This window comes from Chelonoidis abingdonii, chromosome 17 (genome assembly GCF_003597395.2).
Source record: "Chelonoidis abingdonii isolate Lonesome George chromosome 17, CheloAbing_2.0, whole genome shotgun sequence".
NCBI lineage: Eukaryota > Metazoa > Chordata > Testudines > Testudinidae > Chelonoidis > Chelonoidis abingdonii.
In genome coordinates, this window is record NC_133785.1 from 31,438,483 (window position 1) to 31,464,322 (window position 25,840).

A 25,840-nucleotide genomic window follows, 5' to 3' on the forward strand; every position below is an offset into this window, starting at 1 on the left:
GCAGAAATTTTTTAGTGGCATCTAGTCTCTGCAAAACAGATTGCTCTTAAAGGTTATAATCCTGAACAGTTTGTCAGTAAGTATGTGGGGGGGGTTATTAATATTATTTGTTAAAGAATAGTTCTTAACAGCTGTTTGAGGGTAAATGTGTGCTATTTGCCATGCTTTTCAGAGAGCAGACACATGCACTGTCAGGTCAAAGGGTTAACGGCAATTAACTGTAGTTGCTTTAGAGACAAAAGCGTTATTTCACAGAAGCATTATTTCACCTGCCGGCAGTAAAAAAGAGGAGGCCCATTGTGTAAGGGTGTTTGAACTGATTATGTTTAGAGGCTGGTTGTGATTGGTGGAGAAGGGCGTGGCTGATTGGGTAGTTTTGCATCTTGTCAGCTCAGGAGCACCCTTGCGCGTGCAATCTGTCTGTAACCTGAGGAAGCTAAAGACTGTACAACAAGGCTTATTAGAGCTTCATGGCCCAGCAATCTGTTTGTGGTGGCAGCTAAATGGAGCTTGTCAGGTTTGTCAATATGATTGATTTTGTGATTTTTTTGTTGGTATCTTCCTTGCGCACAGGGTGACCGTTTAATTTTGCAGCTGTAGGCATAAAGAGGCATATTGCTTTTTAAACTTTTGTTTTCTTTTTTAATCTTTGTTGATCACCTTAAGGCAGTTGCACAGTAACTAGAATCAGCTCAGACAAAACTGGGGGTTAAAAGGTAGAGAGCTACAATTCACAGGCCTGTTTCTCAACTCCTCAGAAATGTGTGAGAGCTTTAAAAATAAAAGAATGTTTATATCTCTGCAGTCTTTTATTTTATTTTGTTTTTGACTTTTATTGCTACTTTTATGCTGTGCTTTATTTTCATCCAGTGCAATAATTCTTTGAAGCACTTGGTAAATAATTACACGTAAAAGAAGGGAATTGTATTTTGTTTGCTTCTTTTGTAGGTTATTACAGATGTAATAAGTAAACAAATAGATTGTTTTTGCTCTTTTCATTCTGACAGTTTGTTTCCATATCTGCCTGGACTATTTTTATCTTAGCTGACTAAATGACTGTAGTTTGCAAAAACAAAAACAAAAAAACCCCAAGCCACCACACAGATGAATCGAATACTTTGTGAGGTTTAAATGTCAGGCACTATGATTGCTAAATTTATTTGCTAGTAAATTTGCCATGTGAAATTAAGCGAGTGAGCTATTTTTTTTGACATTGACTAGTGATATGAACTCCAGTGAAATACATGTGTAACAGATCTAAATGTAGCTAAGTTAAGTGTCAGCCCTGCAGTACAGTACTGCAGTGCAAATGAGATGATTCTTCTAGGCTGGTGGTAGTGGGGAGGAGGGAACCCTTAGGAAGTGGGTGGTAAGTTTAGAGCAAAGTACATATACACTCTTCCTCTTTGGAATTAACTCTTTCAAACCCTGCATGTTTTAAGGAAATACTGAACAGGTCAAATTATTCCCATATTCAGAAAATGTAAAAGAAAAATAACTGTAACATGCAGTGTGTTTATTTTAATAGATGTCAGCATTCTGAAAATGACAGTTTCTTCATTTTTAACAAAAACAAGTTTGGCAGCAGGAAGTGTGAATCATTCAATGGGTGACTAAGATCTGTTTATGAAACTAAATAGTTGGATTTATTCTAGCTGTCAGTGTTGAAATGTTAACTAAATAAATTATTGAAGTTTATAGCTAATAAAATGTAAATTAAACATACTAGTCTACCTTTTTAAAAACAAAACAATAAATTATATTTCATTTGGATCAAAATTAGTTTTCATGACTAGCACTTAAGGGCCTGATCCTGGAAGCATTGTGAGGTGTTTCGTTGAAATAAATGGATACATTTGAGCACTATGCGTGTTAGTAAGTAATAGCAGAATTGGGCCCTTAGTTCTCATGTTTACTATACAAAGTCTTCAGGTATCTTAAATGCTTTTTGAATCAAGTTTGAAGAGGTTTCTCTATATGTTTACACCTGTATGTGATCAAATATATTAAGGTATGTGTATCTGTAGTGTGTGTGTGTGTGTGTGTGTGTGTGTAGATGTTATATCTTTTTGTGAATTGTAGCAGTAGCAATGTAGGAAATTGTTGTAAAAGCATTGCTCCTATGTTGCTACTGTTAAAACTCCTTTCTTCACATCAATTGGAAAATACGTTTTCAGAGGGCTTTAAATGAGCTCTGTGACTACCTTAAAAATTTTCGTTGATAAGGATGTAAAAATGAAATCCAAATCCTGACTAAACAGTGTAGCTGACTTGGCCTAGAATGGGATAGAGCTGAACTGAAAACTGATTGGTCTGACACTTTATAATCAAAGTTGATTTATTGTTCATTAGTAGTGCATTAGCCCTTTCAAGCAAGACAGTTATTTGTGTAGTAGCCTGTCAAACAAAAGACTTCTAGCACCTGTCGTTTCTAAACCGTGAGATAAGCAACCAGATATTAAGATAATGCAAATAGAAATATGCTTGGACAAGGTAAAGTGCCAGCAATTTTCCTTTTAAAAATAATATTCCTTTATTTGCAGTGGATAATAGCAGCATCTAGATAAATCTGAGTAAAAACTAAATGCATTCCCCTAAAATATGGATTGGTATCAGAAGTATGGGGAATATTGGAATTCAGCATGCTTCTTTCATGATTTCAGGGCACCTCACATGAAAAGGTAAAAACCATAGACAGGTTAATCCCTTGTTAAAAGTTGGTTATTAATGGGAAAGAAAGGAATGCCATTTATAGCCTCTATCTTGTTTATTAAAAAAAAACCTTACAGTCCAGACTCAAGGCAATTTTTATGTTTTTGTCAGTCTCCATCACCCCCTTTTCCCCAATGGACAGATGTCATAAAGTGATGTTCTTACAGGTAGGGGTTAATTTTATGAAAACTTGATGACATCACAGTAGAGCTGTGAAAATGTCAAAAAACCCTCGGCTGCCATATTCAAACAGATTTGCTCTGAATTCTCTCCCCCTCTCGAAAAGGAATGATCCCATGACATAAAACAGAAAACAACACAAGTGTCAAAAGAAAACAAAATTTGTGAACTTTTGTCTGCCACCATAGAAACGAGGATTAACTTATGTTATTCCAGAGCATGGAATGGAGACTATCTGCATGAGGATATATAGTGTATTGTCTTCTGTGAATTTTCATTTGACAGGGATTTTGGAGACTGTGATCTTAATTAAATCTCATCTGACTCAAATAATGCATCTAAAGGCATGCAGTGTTGCATAACCTTGCTGAGTTGGTAAACCATAAATTATCGGAAAGCTTTTGATAGGAAGGGCTGCTTTGAAATTTTTTGTTTGCTATAGTTAGTGTTTTTTAAAGGTTCACTTTACTATGCTTATTTACCCTTTTTTTAAAACTGTGTCATCGTTTACTCTAAAAAATAGATGAGCTCTATCTAGGACGTGCTCTGGCCAGGCATCCCAACTGTAGCTTAACTAAACATGAATAGTATCGGATACAATGGAAGTGACATGAAAAATAAAATAAAAGACCATGGCGTTCTAGACCTATATATGCTGGTGTTAATACAGAACAACGAGCTACGTCTCGATGATCCCTGTGCACATTTTGAAAATGTAACTCTCCATAACATCCTGAAATTAATATTGCAGTGTAAATAGTTATCAAACAACCAAACTGACCATCATCTGCTAGTTATAATACATCACACAGGCATTATTGAAAAGGACCCATTATTCAATAGTGATGGACAATATAATCTGACATGTACAGAAGTTGTTTTGATGCTTAGTGTACTGTAAATGTAAACAAGAGAAAACTTGCAACAGGTTTGTGGATAAGGTTAAAAATGTTTCTTGGACACTGAGAGATGCAGAAAAGACATGTAATTTAACTGTTAAGCAGCCTTTTAAGTAGCCAGTTTTTGTGTTTTGTTAGTACTTGAAAATACTAGGTATTCCATGTTCATTTATTTTGAATATACTGAAGCTAACTAGTTGGCTGGTTCAGTGTAATATGAACTGTAACAGTGTTTGCTACATTTAAAAGGACAGTATTCTCTGGTTGTCTAAAGGTAGAGGAGGCTTATTCCGTCCAAAAGTTTGGGGAGCTGCAAAGCCATGACATGATTGCTTGAGACATCTCTCTTAACAATCATTGTATAGGAGTTTTAGCCAAGCATATGCTTGACAGAAATAGAGAGAGCTTGGGCTTAATTTATGAAAATGTTTATTCCTGTGAGATAAGTTATTGATGTTTTTTTTTCCTCTCCTCCTTGGTAGGTAAAAAAAAATACGAGGGATAGTATTGTCAACGCTTGAACAGCAAAATTGTGAGAAATTCTTGACACTATAGGCAAAATTTGTTTGGGGAATGGCTTGACAGGTTATAAGTAGTTTGTTTTATTGAAAGCAGAACTGCATTACTGGAAATGAGTTTGCCATAGTTCAGGGTTCAGTTAAAATGTCCTGTACTACCTTGTTTTTATAAGGTGCTTTCTTGCTCAGCTTTATTCTCCAGTTGTAAGAAAAGGGGGAAAATATATCATGTCCTCATCTGCAGCTGAAATGGCTGTGTAGAGATTTTGGAGTGAAGTAACAATGGGAAGTAAGTCTTCTCCAGCCCTTTTTGATTTTTAACCTTTCTAGTGCAGTGCGGTGTTAGAAACTGTATCTGCTTGCTAAATGAATATTGGAAAAATAGAATAAATATTGAACAAATATGCATAATTGCTAATTATTCTCTGCATTGGTTTATGATAGTTTTACCTTCATTGATAAGGTAAGATGTTGTATCACTTAGGAGGGGGAAAAATCAACCAACAACAACAACCCGATAGGTTTTAATTTTTAAGCTTTATCTTGCCCTTAAATCTGAAACATCATTGTTCAAATAACTGAGAACAAGGTAAACCAACAACATCAAAAAGGTCGGCTTCTGTGATTTCTCAAGGGCTTGTTATTTTGTACTTTCCAATTCTATTTGATGTCTTGACAAAACAAGATGACACAAGGGAGAATACATTAAATTTTGATTTTCAGCTAACCTGTTACAGTGCTGGCAGCTTAATTTCTTTTACTTTTTACTGAAGATGGCTTTTTGCACAATTATTCTAATTGCCAAGCTGCTTTATGAAAAGGTTTCTTTACGGGCTTCCCATTTGCCTTGATTTTGCTAGGCATTTTTTTGAACGTGTTTTGACCTTTAATTCAGGGAGAGCTTGCTGGTTGCAGTGTGTCTTCATTAGAAGTAAATCAGTTAATGGCAAGATTGTCAAAGAAGCAACTGATGTTTTCTCATTAGAATCTAATTTGCACTGTTATGCTTAGCTGTGATGTGCAGATGAAGGTGCCTGTGATAAGTGTGAAAAGCTGCACATTTTAAGCAAATAAAGTTTACAAGTATTTTAAAGGCTGTAATTCTGAACAAAGTAGCAACACCTAAAAGAGTGTTTAAGTCGAACAGAAGTTAAGTTTGTCATAGCATCATTTGACTATTTTGTATTTGATTTAAGTAGATTGGTTTAACAAGTTGAATATATTTTTTAAATTGCTTATTAATATTTAAACTGAAAAATACAGGTCTCCTCTAATGCCCAAAATTAGAAAAACAGATCGTTTCATGTTTAACTCTTTAAGGAAAGAATAGATTTAAAGTGAAGAGACATAACCTTTCAGAATGATTCTGGTTCTTTTTCTCGGGGGGAGGGGATTTTTGTTCTTTTCATTTAAACATGCCATAGGGAAGACAATTTCCCCCATATAGTTTTTTTTTCTTAGTTCACTTAAAGTTCTTGACATATTAAGTGCTGCTGATTCAATCACAGTTTATTATTTAAGTGCCCCTTAATATATTAATGAATTAATAGACAAATCTAAGAAACCCAATATACTGCTCAGTGCATTAAAGATGTGTGGGTGGGGATGAGGTTTCAAAGGTTATGATGGGCTTGGGGATATTTTGACGGTATGTGTTTGGGGTGCGGTATAGGTTGGGAGGGGATATAGGGTTTTGTCATAATGCTGTTGATCCAACTCTTCTTCTGGAGAAAAAAAAAGTATTTGCCACACTTTTTATTGATTCATCATAAACTGACATCACTGGTTTGAATTGTATATTTACGTTATAATTTTTTCTGTCATGTAGGTGAATCAGAGGAAAAAACTTTTTTAATGTAAAAAAAATTGAGGTTGAAAAGATCATTCTACTTATTCAGTGACTGTTTGTGTACATTTCACTTTCATCTGTATTTGACAAATGTTAAGAGTAGAAAGGATTTAATTTATGTAAACTTTATATTTTTATGCAAATTAAATGGGTATTTATTATAGCTGAAACAATTATCCTAGCACTTAGTAGGGAACCTAGTATGCATGAGAAGTGGTAGATAAGATCAAATTAAGTTCTTCTAATGTCCCATTCTGTGTTTAAAAAAATGAAATTTTACCAGTTTTGTTTTGACTACAGAAGAATACAGAAGGCTTCATAGAGTAGATATTCTGAAATATTGCAGAATTCCAAGAGAGCCGAGAGTACTACATTACATAAATCAAAGGAAGATCTCTCCTCTTGATAAAATGTAATAAACTAAATGATAAAAATAAAATGTTAATTGAATTTTAAATAGGGGGGTTTTCACTCTCTCTTTTTTAATAGGGGGTTATATTGTTACAGAGCACTGTTATGCTAATGACTGTTTAGCTGATTTTACATTAATATAATAAACATTAAGACAGGTAATGTGTTATACGGTATTGTGGCAAAGCAGTTGTCTAAAAGTGAAATTCCATTTTTCATAATGATACTGAATGATAGTTTCTTCATGAATAGTTCTAGCAGTTTAGCTTTTTTGTTGTTCTCGTTGTTGTTTTAAAGACTGAAATATTATGTCAAATATTTTATGCTCAGGATGAATATGGGTACTGTGTTCAGTACTTTATTATTTTATAAGCATCAGATACAGACTGTGGCGTTATGCTTTTGTGTTTGCCAATACATCAGTCTCTCTTCTCTTGTGGTGTCACCAAAGTTGTTTTTTTTTATGTTGCTTCACTTGAAGGTTTCTGTATTTCGTATTTTTCACATTTTAGTCTTATGATAGGCACTCAAGTTAATGGTTATTTATACAGCTCTATTTTTCATGTAGTCCACTTTTTTAATTACTGCTCTATCCTTCATTCTTTCTTTTTATGTGTTCATTATATATTTGCTCCATTTAACTTTTGGCAACAAAGCCTTCATCCAAAGAAACACAGTCTTAAATCCAGATACTTGGCATAATAACTAGATTTGTGCCAAATTTTAACACACTCTCACAAGGAATGAAGGTTTTGCTGGCAAGGATTTCAGTTTTGTAGGGTTTTTTAACCTAAAGAAATCGTCCACCTCTTAAATGTACTGTGATAGTTAACAATCGTACAACTAGCTCCAATAATGAGATATGTGGAAATTGCATTCTGTGCTGGTTTATTCTGTATACAGGTTTTAACTAGCTGAAAATATTTGGTTAGTATTTAATTATGTTAATATAAGTGAAAAGGGAAAAATAGATTATAATCACTTTCTTCCTCTTAACTCTGTCCTATTTAGATAGAACAGTGCCAAATGCTCATTGGTGTAACTCCATTGTTACATTGAGGATGAGCTTGGCCCAAGTTCTTTAAGTTTTTCTTTTCTTTTTCTTGGTAAGCATCCTATAACATGGTGTATTTTCAGGGCTGAGGAGATGGCCGAGAGTGGAAAGGATTGTTGTGGAATCCTGAGAAATAGCAAACAGAGCCTTGAGAGAAATATAAAGCGTCTGAAAGCAATTGTCAGTATTAAAGACATTTTTTGCCGTTGATGATATTAGGATGTCAGCAGGTCTATACTAGCAGAGTTCCAAAAGCCAAAATGCAGCTGTATTTTTACCTCCACTGCCAGTTTTACATGCAGCTGGGTGTCTCCCACACCCTATTGTTATCAGTCAACAATTCCGCGTACAGTCTATTAAATATACCAACAACAACAATACTGTGTCCTTCTGAAAATAGAAATAAACAACTAATTAAAGGTGATTTCTGTTGTTCTTGGTAAGTTTGCATTCTCTATATGTATCTGCCAGTAGTTTAATTTAAACTTCAACTCCCTGAAGGCAATAAGACAGAATTATTTTAGTTCTTCATAAACTGCCTTCAGTGATTCATTGTTAACACATAAAACAAACTCATTTTCATATGCTTAAACAGGTATGCCATTTCCAGTGTAGGTTTATAATTATAATTGTTTTTGTTTTTGGCAACACATTTAAATTGGCAATTGAGAGAGAGAAATCTAAAATTAACGTATAGCCCCCAGTTCAGGTGTGACTTACTATCACAAAATATCAGAAATAAATATTTTTCTCTGAAGTAATGTAAAGTATATTGTATAGTATCTTAAAATAAAGTTTAATTTTGAGTGAATACACTCAAAAAGGGATCAATAAATATTAGAAAGCTGTAGTTAAGAACTTACATGACTGTTTTAAATACTATTGATTTAAACCACTGGCTAGATTTTATGAATCAAAGTGTAATTTCCAAGCTTTGGCTATATTTCTCAACTCTAAAGCACTCTCTCTTGTGTGCCTTTAGCAGCTTTCCAGACATTCAACACGGGATTAAATGATAGTAGTTACAGTGATCAATAGGTTAAGACCGGTACAATCACTCTTACCGCTAATGACCTCAATAGTAATGGGTAATAAAGTGTGGACTATAATAGGCTATTGCTGGTGCTGCATGCCCTTTGATTCCTAGTATTACTAGGGACTAGCTACAAGAGAAAGTTAGACGTTGGGAGTTAAGAGAGTGGATATATAGGCCATAATTCTTAACTATTTAAAGACCTTAAACTGTGCTCTTTTTTTTCTTTGACACAATAGTTTCTGGTCCATTTGAATATGTTTGTTAAAGGTTTCCATAAGTTATTTTCATGATATGCTGGAGCAGAAACTTTGGGTAAATCTAACTTTTATTACATTTATAAATTAAAGGCAGGGCCCTCTTTAGCAGTACAGAGCTGGCTGGTGTGACAGTGTGTTTTCAGATGATTAAAGTAAATTGAGCTCATCAGCACACTCCTGCTGTCTGAAAGATGTCATATATGTGTTTTTTGCTACCTGTAAAACATTTCTGTTTTAGCAAAGTATTAACAGTTTCTATTTAGAAATTCTTCATTGGAAGGTACACAAACACTTCTCAAATATAGGAGCAAATCTTGCCCTTAGATCCATGTGCACAACTCCCCTGGAAGTCAGTGGGAGTTGTCCATCCATAACCAAGGGCAGAATAATGTGGCCCTTAGTATTCATCACTGATTTGTAGGGTTTTACAGCACCCCACCCTGTTCCTGTCTGTATCCCTGGTTGTTGTCAGAAATCTGATTGAAGAGTATTTGTATTGTATATCTTCCAAGAATAGCACAGAAAACATACTTAAACATGCTTCCTTCTCTGTTTGCTCAGTCATACTTCAATAAAAGATAGTGTAAACCTCAAGGAAAGGTAAACTTCTTTTGGGATGGAATAACAAAGATGAGTAAAGCTTAAAAGCTAGTATGGTGACTACCCCATATAAGTAAAAAAAAATTCTACTTTGAAAAAGTTATTTTAAAAATAACATGGATTAGGTTACTCAGAATTAATGAGTTTACTGGCCAATGATTGAGGCTTCTCAGGGTCTATCTCAATTGCTATGGCATTTCTATAGTGCAATTGCTGTCCAGTATGTTCACTATGGAAATACACATACAGCTAAATCCTGGTCCCAACCAAGTCACTAAGAGTTTCACCATGGACTTCAATGGAACTAGGAACTGTCCTGTAATTAAATCTTTATTTTCATAGTTATCAGGTGTGACTGTCTGTTGTATATTATGGTGGGTTGTCCAGATGTATACCATAGTGCACATTCAGAAGAATTCTGGGATACTGAGAACTCCTGGGTGACGTTCCAGTGCCATATAAATGAGATGTCGAAAGTATGTAACCATTTCTTGGACTTTTTCAAACAAATGTCTTAAAAGCGGTTCCTGGGACTTGCACATAACATGTGCACAACAGCACTGGAGGATGTGCACTGTACGTGAATCTGACCTTCAGGAACCGTTTTTAGTTCATCAAAATTAGCGATGCTGAGAAATCAGGACATCAGTGCATAATGACTGTGAAATTAGGAATGAGAGCTTGCTATGCAAATGACAGGAGAAATCATGTGAAAAAGTCAAGATAAACTGCATATTAAGACATTATGTTACATAAAATTAATACTGCATTTCTCTCTTGCTTACTACTACTCTGAAAGATTTTTTTAAAAATTCTTTTATCTTCTGATCAGCTATTGTCTGCTGATTTTTAAAAAGTGGTGCGCAGAGAAAGTGCAAAACATGTTATTACCTTTTATTGTAATACATGAGATGACAGGAGATCCTTTTTAACAAAGTATATCCTTTACTGCTTTTAGTTCTGTGCTGTCACATATTTGATTTGAAACTAAAGAAAAGTAAGGTGCTTAAATATTACTGTTAAAAAGTCATATGGGTTTTGTCTTTTTGCTCTATTGTTGTTTTTTCTTTCTATTTTTTTCCTTTTTTTATTATTTCTAGTGAAATAGTCTTCTTGCATTACTGGGACTGACAAAATGGTTCTCATGTAGTCTGCAAATTAAATACAAGTGCAGTGATTATTTTGAATAGCTAAATTACATTCTAGAAAGCTTGCAGAATTCATAGCATTGTCATTAGGTATCCGCTTGAATACAATTTGTGTAACCTTGGCCAAGACAGCCTGTCATTTTAATGTCAGTGTTTTATCTGAACAAGACATCATCCTTTCAGATACAGTGTACAGGTTCCTTGCAGAGATGCCCGTGCAGAAACGTGTTAACAGTTGCAAATATGAAATGCTATCAAGTTCATCACTGTAGCTGTTTGTCACTGAAATGTCATGGAAAGCGGCTTTTAATGGTATCTCATGTAATATGAAAGAATTGAAGACATCTGTATGCTGGGTGAATATGGAATGGTAAAGACATTGTAGTAGGGTCTTTCTGTTAAAATTGCATAGAAACATAGGTGCTGTTAGTCACATCTCTGAGCTTGCATTCATTTTCTTAAAATCGTTGTCTTACGAGGGTCTAGATCCCATCAATGTGGGACACTAGATCGTTTTTTCTTTTTTGTGTGTGTCTGTTGAGTTGACTGTTTCTTCTAAAAATAAATCTATCTTGACAGCTTATTCATATATTGAAATAATTTTCATTGCAATAATGCTTTGGCGAAAGACTGTAGCTGGGAGAAAATTAAAATCAGTGCTTTCATGTTTACTCCAGTGGGCTCTAAAAGCTTGCGCTTTTTACTACTTTGCCACTACGGAGGATGAGAAGTAAGCAATACAGCAGAAAACAAGATGGTGTCTGAACCAGTTCTGTAGACATAGCAATGGACAAATCATTATCAGGATAAAAAATAAATACTCAATATTAAAACGTAAAATAAACTGTAGTAGAACTTTTTACAAAGTGTCCTGACGTCTTATGCCCACTGTGTTCATGCTCTAGGTCCCAGTGTCAGTGGCTATGATGACACCTCAAGTTATCACTCCCCAACAAATGCAGCAGATCCTCCAGCAACAAGTGCTAACTCCCCAGCAACTCCAAGTCCTGCTCCAGCAGCAGCAGGCACTCATGCTTCAACAGGTAATTGTTTCTTTTACAGCTGGTAAGATGGCTATTATAGGTGTACTAATGTCCTTAAATATTCCTGTAGTGAAAGCTGCCTACATACTGGAGCACATATCTTATAGTAGCTGTATCTGAGGTGAGCTGATTGCCCTGTTGTACTTAAGGCTAGCGATTGCTATTGAAAACGGAAGTGCAGGGACACTTTCCTAGATCGCTACATAAAGATGCAAGAATCCTGCAGATGCCACCATTGCTCACACTTGCATCCTCCTTGGCACATCACTTCCTTCTGATTAGTTGAAATAAACAAAGAATGTAGTTGAGAGGTGTTTTCAGTTCTAAAACTTATTAAACCAATATGGAACAATAGGGACTCTCAAAACCGTGTCAACAGCACCGTGGCATATTTGCAGGCCTTAACCCTTGAATTTCAGCAAACGAATGTATTGTGGAGTATCAGTTTTCCTGGGTGCCCAATTCAACATGTGAGCCTGTGTCAGCTAAAAGTTTGCAACAAATGAAGTGTGGTTTTAAAGTTTACTTATCTTGATGTGCTGCACAACATTAATTCCATGATGACTTTAAAGGCCACTACAAGCTAACCTTGTGTACTCTTTCCTCACTGTCACTCTCTGTCATTCATTCACTGAGTGGATGTCTAAACTGCATACATCTACTATCCATCTGGGAAGTGGGGAGGGGGAGGGGTATTATCTGTGATGCCTATGTATGTATTGAACAAAACTTAATACAGTCAAACCCTATCATTTAGAAAGCATGTATATGTTTCACAACAGAGATTTACCAGCCTCTCTCAGCAAGGGCATTTTGGCTTTGTTGTTACAATCAAAGGTCATTCCTTGCCTTATTTTAATTAGTTTGTGTAGAAAATGGTATGTTTTTCATCAGTTCATTTTGGAGATTACTTTTCAAATGATAATGCCAAGAATAGTCAGTGTGCACTGAATTTATTGTCGAGTTTCAAACTAAAGGTCAGACCATCACAGATAAAAGGATGCTGTTTTTCAAATCACAGTTTGTGTGTTACAACAAAAGACACGGAATTGTCCCTCCACTTTGTTACTTACCGTGTTTCCTCTTCTTTATAGCAGCAGCTTCAGGAGTTTTATAAGAAACAACAGGAACAATTACAGCTTCAACTTTTACAGCAACAACATGCTGGAAAACAGCCTAAAGAGGTACAGACAATACCCATTTTACTTTCAAACCAAAGATCCCAGGGGACTGCCTAGTGGCTATTAAACTGTCATTCATCTTATAAATGATTACACAACTGAGCTGACTCTATCAGGTCTCAGCTTTCAGCTTTAGAGTTATTGTTCTGTTTTCTCTTTTATTTTCTTGTGCTTCCCGTTTGCTTGCTGCCACATATTTTATAGCACAACATCATACCTTGCTGTTTGGTGTGAGTATTGGAACAAGTATCTTGACTAGTGTCTTGGGAGAGTGTTTTTTGGAAGTGAGTTATTTTACACTGGGTGAAAATAAGGATGCAGTAGTCAAGATGCTGTGCTCTCAAAGCAGGGGAATACTTCAAGAGGTTTTGAGTGCAGGTCCCCTGTATCAAGGCAGAGGCTCAGATTACACATTTGTCATAGCTGTAACTTAGAACAAGAACGGCCTTTAAGGAACATTTGTTGTGTCACAGACCAACAAAATCTGAGATGCAAAGATAAGACTGAAGGGTCATCTCAACTCCTCACATTGTGCCTAGCTATTACAGCACACGTGATATGTATAATAGCAGGAGACATCGATCTGTTGTCACTGCAATACGTAGACACAATGGGACAAGTTAGGGCCGAAAGTGTCTGTCTGAACTTTAAATACACTTGCTTTTCTAAACTTCTATCAGAATCAGAACTTTGTTTCGTTTATAGCGATATTATTATTATTATTATTATTTAAAATTTAAGAAACCTGGAAGGGACCTGAACATTAGTAATCAGTGGCATCAGTGACTGGATGGACACCTCTTAGTAAGCTGCTTCTTGGCACAAAATGCTGTGTAATGCCTTTCCTAGCAGTGAGGCGTTCCTGTCGGTGTGGCAGGCATGCTGCACGAAGTACACGTAATAAAAACGGCCCCACCAATTTTTTTTCTTTTCTTTTCCAATTTGGTGAGTTGTACCATCCATGGCACATTTCAACCCAGTGTGAATTTTTACAGTTGAGCTATAAACCACTGAAAATAGGGGGTTTGTAGTAGAAACGCTGACACAGCCTTAACTACAGTGTGCGAATGGGCACCACTCTAATAAAAAAGGAACAGATTAAAAAGTGTCTAAAATGTAAATCTAAAGGACTAACAGTAATTAAAATGGAAATGGCACAGGGAGGGAAGGCATGTAATTGTGAGATATCACTGTGCAGAATGCTCTCAGCTTTGTTTTGCTGGCTGTTTTTCTAATTCAGTAGGGCTTACTCATCAGTGGCAGTTCAATGTGCATTAATGACTCTGGGATGCAGGCATCACTCTGGACAAAGAAATGATTATTGTGCGGTCAAAAGAAGTTCAAAGACAAGAAGGGAATTTCAGTTTTTTCCTTAGAGATCCACATTCAAGAGCATATAAATTAAGCCAAATGTTAAAAACCACAGTCTGAAAGCTGACTTCAAAGTCACAACTCTCTAATTAATGAACTGCAAGCTTCAGTTTGGACAAGTCCTGGTTTGATGCGCCCATAAATCAACATGACAGGTCTGTTTCACAGTCTCAGACAGTGCTTGTCATTGAGTCACATCAGATGTAAACACAGCAGAAAAAAGAGGGAATATGAAGGAGGTGCAATTGATCAACAGAATTGGTAAAAACCGACTTTTGAAGCGCATTATGCATGATCACAGGAAATGGCTGTAGCCTCAAGAGGCTGTCTCCTTCTGCTGTTGCTTTTTTGAATCAGATTTCTAACAGCCTTCAAAAGGGAGAATAAGAATTATGGAGCTTCTCCCCTGTGGCTGGCAGGCAATAACCCCCTGTTGCTGTTTTGTGCTTCTTTCTTTTCAAAGGCGTCAAAATTTAGTTTTTTAAAGATCTTTAACTCTATATTTGAAGACAAACAATAAAGGGCTGCCACTGTCATTCTTATCAGTTACCAGGGATTGTATTTTTTCTTACTGTTGCCACTTCTTATTAACCTCTTATTTGGTCTATTAGACATAGTTTTGAATGCAAGCCTGCATGCTGGGAGAACATGAAAGTTCAGATGAGCTCAGAGAGCAGATAAAGAAATTTGAAGGGGAAAGTTACACAGCAGAATGAACGATAAAAGTTAACTCTTCTAAATTGCTGTTGTCAGACAGGAGAGCGTCTCCAACACGAAGATGATGGCTTGGAGTTGAAAGAAAAAAATACTTTGTGTTAAAAGGCAAGAAGGGAAGTTAGACGATGTGATGGCATTTTAATATGTAACACACTGATTTACTGTGGTCACACTTCTGATATTGCACTATCCAGAGTTACAATAAGAAAAGACTCCTTCCTGTTTTAAGAAGAATATGATAATATAATGGACATAGGAGAATAAGGGTCCAAGACTCTTTTGCTTTTACTACTATTTTTTTCCCTGATGATGTTAGTTAGAGGCCTGTTTCAACAGTGCATTTCATCCCACAGGTTTTTCAGCTCCATTTTCCTGAGCTAAAGAGGGTGTTCTTACTAAATTAGCATGCAGTTGGTGGTCCTTTTTTGTGGTAAAAATGACGAGAGTCACAGCTGACAATTTTGTGATGTGGACTGGTGGTTGTGATTTTAACATGGTTTGAACCTGGACATTGACGGATGAAAGAAGCCTATTAATTTACTGTATCCTCTAGTCGTTAGTGGCTCATAATATTGTATCATCAGTTTACACCACCACCCCCCCCCCAAAAAAAACACAAAGAAAAGACTGATAGTCAGAGATTTGACCTATAACCAGGACAATACANATTGTATCATCAGTTTACACCACCACCCCCCCCCCCAAAAAAAAAACAAACCCCCACCACCAAAACCCTGTTAGTCAGAGATTTGACCTATAACCAGGACAATACACAGGACTTCTGCGACCTTTTCTTTTACGTTGTGTTAAGGGGAATTTACAGCTTGATGCAGAGCAAGTTCCCATTAGTGATCGCAAGAGCTCTTTCTGTAACTTACTGCAATCTTTTCTTTTTAAAAAAAAAAAAAAAAAAAAAGCAAAAAGCACTAGCTCATCTAGTCTACAAAACCGATTCCCTGATACCTGACAGAATTGACTTTGAGAGGCAGCGGACAGAATTAATTTTTAAATAAAGGTAGCAGAAGAATCCCATTTTGTGTGTTCAAGCTGGGCTAAGAGAATTGTTTTAAAAAGGCCGTTTGTCCTCCAGCAGTTTTGACAGTTTATGTTAGGCGGTAGGGAGTAACCTAAGAAAGGAAAACAGACCTTTGACAGAAGCTTATGGGAGGGGATCAAAAATGCAAGTTTTATCAGGATATTTCAGCATTTTAACACTGACTACTGACCTGACAACAGGACTGCACTGAGACCTTTTTTGTATGCATTCAATTGTGAGAAGTAAACAAACTGACTTGTATCCTGTGTTTGGTAACTGGGTGGGGAGCACAGTTTGGCAACGTGTGTTGCTTTTAAATTCTTTCTTGGACAATGGGCCTTGTATACTTTTATATCCTGGCTTTTCAAATGTAGAGAGCTTTCATGAGCTTTTCTTAGGGATAGCTGAGAAGAGAACCAAACAGGCATCAGTCAATTTATATAAATAAAGTGTTGTAAAATCTTAATTTACATTAGATGGCAAGTAACCAACATGTCCAAACCAGGGAATATTTTACCTCTGTTTTTGTTTTTTTTTACTATGATTACGTTGATCATTTTTTATTATGAGACTATCTGAAGAGCCAAAAATTATTCAAACGTGAACATCACCATCATTGTGGTTTACATTAATCTGATAACTTGCGAAATAGGAAAAACAATTGGATCATTTTGAGCATGCTGTTTTACAAATGAAAATACTGGCTCTTAATTTTAATTTATTTAAATTTTTGTTGTTGGTACTATAGATTTTGTTTTTCAGAATGGAACTCAATTAACTTTCTCAGTGGTATAAGGGTAGGTCTGAAATTGGTTGCTAATATGAGATTGGTTGGGTTTTTGCTATAAAATAAGCCATTTGGGGATTAGAACAAAAATAGCTTCCATTACTCTAAACTTTCTCCGGTTGTCTTTTTTTTAAAAACCAAGCTTATGTCAAGTTGAGCATGACTGGGTCTATTCTCTCATCACTGCACTGATGCCTCTCCCGTGAGCCGAACGGAGCATTCCATATGTGAATGGGGTGAATTGATTCCTTAAATTTTTTCAGGGACTTTTTAAAATCTGGGGCCAGCTCCTCAGTTGGTGTAAACCAGTGTCACTCCAGTGACTTCAGTGGATTTCACTGTTACACACCAGCTGAGGATCTGACTCAGGATCTTTAAAGGGATTGTAAGGCGTCAAAATGGGTGGGGGGGGGAAGTGGTGATTGGACACTTTGTAAGAGTGCCTGTGCCTGCAGTTTTGTAAGAGTTAATTTTCTTTCCGTAATTGTTAGCTATAATGTGGATAAGACCTCCACCTTGATATGATTCCTAGCAGATTAGGGATATTAGATAATTTCCTTCTATTTATTGTACTGCTGCACTGTATTATCTTTCTATCACTCAGATAATTACTAAGGAAATCTACATAAATTGTTTTTGGCTAGCACAAGGAACTGCTAAACACTGGCATGATGTATTGATGTTTTACACAACAAAAGTTTTCCTCCTGTCATTGTACAATAAATAAAAAGATACGTATCAAAATGCAAAGCCTTTCATGGTTTTTTAAGAACAAAGCAAATAAAATACAAGATGAGCATGGAAGCAAAACCTAGAGGGTTCCTTAAACTGAAGCAAAATTAAGAACTCTGAAGCCTGAAGTATAGTACATATTAAACACTCACATTCAAGTAAGATGTTGTTTGCTAAATTATGAATGTATGTAATTAAAATCTAGTGGCTGTTTCTGTGAAAGATTTACAATGTTATTTCATCGTTTGTCATGGCTAATTAACAATATTAGATGAAGTTTTTCTTCTTCAAAGGTCTGATTTTTTTTCTCATTTATTTATGTCAGAAGTGATAAACAGAGTAGTTAAAAGCTTCTCCGGGCGCAATAGTGAGAAAAGCAACATGTTCTTTTACACCTCAAAGGTTCAAGGTTCAAATCCCAGTGGAGTACAGCAACTCTGTCTGTCTTCTTTATAGTGGGAATAATTAAAAATTTCAAAGTGCAGAAAGTAGAAGTCTTAAATATAGCATGGAACAATTCAATATACAGGAGAAAGTACTGTAACTTGATTAATGAATAAGATAGAACAAGTATAGAAAATGCAATAAATTAACCCAATCAGTTGCCTTAATAGTTGAGACAATCCTTGCATGCATAAACGGAGCATGGCACAGGATTATTTTTCATTCCTCTTAAGTATGATATGACCTTGCAATGCGATTTTTCCATTTATATTCACGCTGTTCATCCTGAAGCATCACCAATGGCTTCAAACTACACATGGGTTGCTTTATTCACCACCAAAATGCGACCACTTCTGGGTTGAAACTTTTGTAGCACAACAACTTAGACCAAGAAATGCAGAATAAATATTTCATGTGACATGCAGGGGGAGTTTAGGTAGGAAGAATGTAATTGCCCAACGTGGAATTTGGCCACAACCCTGTGGTTAACACTGCTACTGAAATAATGACTTGGGATCTTTAATGAGAAGTGGTCAGGGCCCCCATTCAATGTCCTTTCTTGGTGCTGACTATAATCAGACGAAGTGTTTTGAAACTGGGAGCCATTTAAATACCTTGTATACATACTTAGTTCTGAAATGACAAATATCCTTTTTTCCCCTTTCAGCCACAGCAACAGCAAGTGGCTACACAACAGTTGGCCTTTCAGCAGCAGCTCTTACAGATGCAACAACTGCAGCAACAGCATCTCCTGTCTTTGCAGCGTCAAGGTCTGCTAACAATCCAGCCTGGCCAGGCTACCCTGCCTTTGCAGCCTCTTGCCCAAGGTATGTGTGCAGTCTGGAAACCACCAACCGTAACCCTCCATCTCGGGGCTTTAGAGAAGATAACAAATACATCTAAAATGGAATAAAAGCTCCAATAGGGTGGTAAAGTAACGGATAAGAAAGGAACTGACAGGCAGGTTGCTCATTAGAAGGTTTGTAGCTATTCTGGGAAACACAACACCGAAGTGTTGGATTGTTCTCCCTAGAAATGAGCAAACAGAGTGGCATTTGGCTTGAGTTTGCATAAGTGTCCAGAAGGCTGAATATGAAGCTCCTAGGTCTACAAATCTAGATATGTTCAGAATAGGCTTGCTAGCAAGATTGCTGGCACTTTGGTCACGGCTAGGAATAGCAGGAGAATAGCCTTTCATATGTTATTTCGGCACTTCAGGTCCTTACTGACGGGAAATCAGACATGGGAAACTCAGACCCAAAGGTTGCCGATTGCTGGGAGTTTGATTCCCTTTTACCTCTAGATATGGGCAAAAGTGGGACTGTTTGGGTTTTTTCCATACCTGTTTTACTCATCCTTGATTCCGCTGCAAGTAAACACAGTGGACCAGATCCCCAGCTGGTATAAACTGGCATAGCTCCCCAGCTGGTATAAACTGGCTCCATTCTCCTCTCAAACTGAAGCAAATTAGGATTAACTCCACTGAAGTTAGTAGCGTTATTCTGGCATAAATTGAGAATCAGATCCCTTGCATCTTTCCACAGTCACATACTTTGCAGTAAATTAGTACTCCTCCGAAGTACTTAGGTTATGAAAGATTTCTTTAAATGTGTTAGTAGCTCCTTTTTATTTAGCAGTGCTTTTGAGAATGGTTAAAAATCTATAGTTTATTTCTCTTCTCCTTCATTTTCACTGTATTACACGCCCTAAGACACTGAGACCAGCCTCAGCCCAGGCTGTTCTTACTAAGCAGGCAGACTGTTAGAAGTTGACATGGCTTGAGGAGTGGGTCTTTAAAATAAAATGCTGGTATTTCTGAAGAGTTTTCTCTTCCCTTCTCTCATTCCCTCAAAATGTGTTAAATTTAAAGTCACCTTAACCTCTCAAGTCAGCTCAGGTTGAATGATTTCGTTTCTTCAAAGCAGTTACCAGCCTCAAGGCTCCTACCAGTTGCTAAACCCTGTAGTGTATTTATATTTAGGTACATTCACTTAAACAGAGGGAAGAAGTTCAACTCCCCATCTCCCCGTTCTCCCCAAAATACACTCATTGCTGCCGGAGGATGTAGGGAGATATCTCTGTGTGGTGGAATCCTCATTGGCCAGGTTGGGCCACATGTTTACTTCCTTCCCTTTTCTAACTTCAGTTTGAAGAAATTAAATTCTGCATGTGTCATTTATGCCTTGGCTGCCTAAATAACGGAGGTCTGACATTGGACTTGCCATGCACGTGAATCTCCCGTTGATTTCAGTGGAGGCTGTGTCTGTCAGGGCCCAGGATTGGCCCTTTGATATTTATTCATCCTCTAGCCCATCTTTGTCAATGGGGTTGGGGGGAATAGTATGGAACTAGTCCAGAAAAAAGGCACGTAGGCTATGCCATTTGTATTTGCAAAATGTTACAACGTGCATTAATTACACCTTCAGATTTATTGTTGGAAACATCGCAAGCTGTTCCTACATACCCACTGGACTCAAGCTTCAACCTTTCTAATTTTTCCCACAGCTCCTATACTATTAAATTGCTCAGTAAGGTTCATTGTATAGTATATCAGTTAAGCTGTCCAAAAGAGGGCAATTGGGCAGTGACAAGACACGCTCATGCGTAATGTGAAAGAAATGAATGTGGTGATGCATGAAGTGTAATCTGTGCAGTAACACATCAGAGACACCAGTAGGTAATTCAGCAGTCATGGCATTGATTGATATGGTTAGCAGTGTAGTGTAACTATTAGTCCCTATAACATTAAGAAGGAGCATATTTAAAACCGAAGGGGTGTCTAGCTGCATGCCAGAGTTCACATAAGTATAAACAGAGGTGCTTCAGAGGTCTGATTCTAGTGGGGAAATGAACTATAGTGTTGATATCATCCCTTGTGAAACTGGGACTCAGTTTAAAAAAAAACATAACTTGAGAATTCAGGCAGGTTGGAATACAACACTTTTTTTTTTTATCAGAGAGAGAGAGATGGTGGCTTAAAACTGATGTCATTATGAGGTTTAAATCAACTTTCTGCTTGCTTGAACGTGGTCACCTGGGTATGGAGGTACAAGGACAAAAAGAGGTTGAGCAACTCGGTTTGTCTTTGAGCCAGTGATACCTGGGGTTGTGAAATTGAGTTCCATGAACAGTAATCTGTCAACTGTCCCCACAACATACATTTTTTAAACCCGTGCCTGCATTTTCTTTCATAACGAAAGGGACTAGTTGTCCTGAAAAAAGCAATGATGAGCCAGAGTTATGGTTTAAAATAATTTGTAAAAACTCTTTAATTTAAAAAAGAATCCCTAGTGTACCATTTTCTTTGAGAATATTTTGCCAGACTGAACAAATACTGTAAAACACACAAAAACCTCGAATAAATGTAGACATGTATTCATGACAAATTAAAGCATTTGCTACCTAGTCGCATTCTAGATGGCATATAGTAGTTGTAATATTAATAAATGTTTCCAAGGAGTGAACCACAGTTTATATGTAATTTTTGTTTTGGTTTTCAGAATTCGTTCATTGTTCAAACTACATTTTTTGTTTCCGCACTTACCTATTGTCTTATACAAAATAGCACATCCTCTAATGTTATATTTTTGTAATCTCTGCAGTGTCGTGCAGATCTTGGACACATCTGTAATCTGGATTTTACATCTGCACACAACCACAATTTTAAAATAAACCCAATTTCAGCAGTATTCTGAACTATTAAGGCTAGTTCTTCAAAATCAGGCTATAAAATTAAACTTGCAAATCTCACTTCAGGTCTGCAAATAATAGGATGGAGACATCTAGTTGTCTGATTGCTCTCTCAGATTAGGCAGTTATAGGTCTAAATCCTGTTGTTTGCAACTGCAAAGTTGCGGACATAAATAATTGTGACCACAGATCGTTGCACATGCAATTTTAGAGGCTTGATTTAAAACGTGTCCCTTAATATTATAATGAAATTATATAAGGGTAAATTACATAATTTATTATGTTAATTGCCATATTTGGTTTGATTTTTAGCATTTGTTCCATCGTTTTGGAAGATACTTTTAGGGCCACTGTATTTAAGAACCATTTAGATTGACGAGCAATAAGCATATCTTTCAACTGTTAATTTGACAGTTTAGTTAGGAATCATCTTTGGAGTTATCGTTGAAGTGTTAAATTTTGCTTTCTAACCAAGTGATGGCCGTGATTTGGTCACTTTAAAGTAACTGGTATCACTTGTGTGTGTATATATATGATGTCATAATTACAATTCTGTTATTTAATCCCATCTGACCTGAAACCTGGCTCTTATTACCTACGTTGGTTGCTACTACACAGCATTTGCTGCCTTCCACTTCCAAACTGAACGTTACCCTCATACATTGAAAGGTGACTATAATTCTCATTAATGTTAATCTGAGTTATGCTTGTGTATTAAGTGTAGAGCAAACCTACTGACTTTTGGGGGTGGGGGGGTATTGCTTTAACACTTAAAAGCTTTGTCTTCAAATGAATCATTAATATATCCAAAAATGATTAGGTGAATTCTAAAGATCTTCTACTACCAATTAAAAATCTACTACTTGTCTACAGATACAGATAGTGCCCCCCCACCCCAAAGACTATTATTCTTTCTCTATTTGTTCATCCCCCCAAAATAAAAATAAGTGTTGTGGACTCATATGGTCTCATATCAATATGTTATCAGCAACAGCCAAGCCTATTCACTATTGTTGCAATTGAGTAAACAGTGATGTTAAGGGTCAGCCCTATTCACAGGTAATTGTTAGTGTGCAGACAGTCCTGTCAAGCATGTTAGCTAAAAATACATCCCACACTGTCACTTTGCAAGGTGTTTGAAAATAATCGCCCAGATGCAGCAAAACAGGACATAGGCTTGTGTACTGACCTTTCTCTTTGTTTAATTTGCCTCAGAGGTTTATTTTCAGGGAACAAGTAATAATTGAATATGTCTAATAACTAAATGCTCATTTGGGACAAAATCCATCAACATATAATTGGCATTTGATATTTATGAAAGAAAAATGACTTGGCTTTCGAGAGATAGATGTGTCCTAAGACTGTCTGATCACCTAATGTATAAATTGAAGCTTCTTTTATAATATATATTAATTGCAGATACTTAAGCATTTTAGCATTTTTTGCAGTGAACCGTTAGCAGAGACCAACTGTTTTTGTTAATGCTACTCTCAGAAAGGCGGGGAAGGTTATTGGTCTGTCGTGCAATAATTTACTCCTCTTTGATATGCAAACGATCCACGGTGAATATAAAAAAATCCTATCAGACTCATTTCACAGTTCTTAACCACTTAGATTCTCTGGAGTCTATCGCCTCATTAGACCAGTGCTCTCCAAAGCTAGCATAATTAAAATCTTTAACAGTTTAGCAAAGTAAAGATGTTTGGCTGATCACGTTGAGATGATTATCTATCCATTGTATTCTAAATGACAAAAATAAATTAAATTTAGACCTTGGCATTTTTTATTATGTGTTTCAAATGAATATAATGCATGCTGCCTCTCCCTCCCAATACCGTAGGTTTGGTAGGATACATGCCTGTTTGAGCTGCTGCTGTGTATTCAGAAAATGGCAGATTTCCTTAGGATAGCTGCAGTGTTACAACACACTGAAACAATGAACACTGGACCAAATACCCAGGAAGTCCGATTCTAAAGCAGACTATTTATTTATTTCATTTGAAAACTTTCAGGATTTTATATATTTTAGATGTCTTCAAAAAGATATTGTCTCTTCTGCTTATTCTATTCTCCCATACTGTTCTGAAATAGCATTGAAATGTTCTGTGATCTGAGAGGTTAGATCATGCTTTCTGAATAAAGATTACATTTATAACATGATCAAAGTCCAGGTTGTACTGGGCCATGTTACTCCCAGATGTATCTGCACGGATGAATTTTGTCCCACTGATGGTGTGTAAAGTTCTCACCTGGAATGCCGGTTGAACCTTGTAAATAAGGCTGGTGTCCATTTTGACGCTACTACGAAACAACATTTCTTGAAGCTTATTTTATGTTTTCATTTCACTTTTGAATGGCTCATTAGCATTGATCTAAGAAATGACAGTAATAATAGTGTTACTTGTATAGAAAGTTATACAGTTTTTCAATAGACACATCCATCAATTAAGTGAGCAGTACTAGAAACCGAAATTAATGAGAAAGATAGGTGTGTTAATGAAATAATCATAGTATAATCAATTTGACTGTTAAAATTTGAAAAGCATTCCAGGAAGACAATATGAATTCATAATTTATGTCTAAAAGTGATTAATAAAAACTGTATTTAATAATAAAGCTATTTGTCATCATTTAAAACTAAAGCACAAAATTAGTCACATTGTGGTTCATGTTGTCATAACAACACAGTTGAATAATTTTATTTGAAGATCTTCCTTGGTTCTAAAAATAGATTAGAATGTTTTCAATTCTTTCTTTCTAAAAAATGCAACAAAATTTCTTCAGATGGCTGGAGAGTATAGCCTAGCCCCACTTTCTTGCAGTGATCTCACGGGCAAAACTCATTTGGAGCTCTGCCTCCAAAGGGACTTTGGGATTGGGCTCTCTGGTACAAAAATCATAGAAATACTAATTAACGGTACATATTTCCCCCCAGAAATCTTGCCTCAATAGGAACTGCATGTTGGGCGCTAATCAATTTAGCAGGAAACATGAAGTGTTACTTCTGTATTAGCCTTTAGTTTAAAAAAAAAAAAAAAACCCACAGAAAACTAACACTAGGCTTTGTTTACTGACTCTTTGATTTAATTACTGTTTTAAGAGGACCGAATTAGCTGTTAATTGATTTAATTATCCAATTTGTTTGTTTCAGGCATGATTCCAACAGAACTGCAGCAGCTCTGGAAAGAAGTGACGAGCTCTCATACAGCAGAGGAAATAGCAAGCAACAACCACAGCAGTTTGGATTTGTCCACCACATGTGTCTCCTCTTCAGCACCTTCTAAGACCTCCTTAATAATAAACTCACACGCCTCAACTAATGGACAGCTATCGGTCCACACTCCTAAAAGGGAGAGGTAGGTGCTGGTAGAATTTACGTATATCTACATGTAAATCAATATCTTTGGTTATTGTGATATTGGTGACTCTAACGGGAGATTATTTACAATGGTGGCTGACAACCTTGCTTTTTTTCTCCTTGCTTTTTCCTGCCATTGACTGCAGTGAGTTTGCAGAAGATTTATGAGGGGGCAGAATTTGGCCCTTTTGTTTAGGTCTGTATGGCTTGCTAATTGAATGAATGCTGCACCAATGCATGCATGATTAGTTTATTAAAACTGTTTAAACATTTCCAACATGGTATTAGTGTTACTGTTGATGTGCCCTAGGGATTTAAATCAGGGTGAGGAAGAATTAGTTGGTCAGTACCACCCATTTTATCATACATCATCCACCTTGTTACCATGTCGTAGTTCCTTGTCTTACATTCTCTTATATGATTGCAGAGCTTCTGTACTCACCAACTCCCACAAAACAGAACAGACTTGAATTTTCCAGGTTGATAAGAAGTGCAATATTTCTTTTAAAGTACCTGTATATTCGGATTACTGGCACAGGGTTGGTTTTTAAAAGTTTGAACTAATTTGTACTTGCCTGGGTGGTAGTTTGAAAGCGGTGGCTTAATTCAGGGATTGTCTGTTGAAGATGCTTCTTAAGTATGGTTCCACTTGAGGTGAAGGCTATTTCATTGCGGTTCTTCTCCCCCTGACATTTCTGCATCACTTCCATAAGGTACTTCTAATGTATTTTTAACTATTGATTACAGTGAAATATATGCTTCTAAGTCAAGGAGAGTTCTTGTTTTTGTTTGGAAAGCTACTGTAAGCCTGAACTCT

The 25,840-nt window shown here is 36.4% G+C and overlaps 1 protein-coding gene across 20 annotated transcripts in view; it reads left to right on the forward strand.

Moving 5' to 3' along the window:
- FOXP1 (forkhead box P1) overlaps positions 1-25,840 on the forward strand; it is a 523,713-nt gene that overhangs the window by 417,524 nt on the left and 80,349 nt on the right. For 9 of the 20 annotated variants that reach the window (XM_075073243.1, XM_075073242.1, XM_075073241.1 and 6 more), the window contains 5 exons: positions 11,570-11,707; positions 12,802-12,891; positions 18,643-18,802; positions 22,284-22,334; positions 24,817-25,021. In XM_075073243.1, the coding sequence (XP_074929344.1) occupies positions 11,570-11,707; positions 12,802-12,891; positions 18,643-18,802; positions 22,284-22,334; positions 24,817-25,021 (644 nt within the window). The remainder of the gene's footprint in view (positions 1-11,569; positions 11,708-12,801; positions 12,892-18,642; positions 18,803-22,283; positions 22,335-24,816; positions 25,022-25,840) is intronic. The other 11 variants (XM_075073252.1, XM_075073251.1, XM_075073255.1 and 8 more) reach the window with 3 other exon arrangements.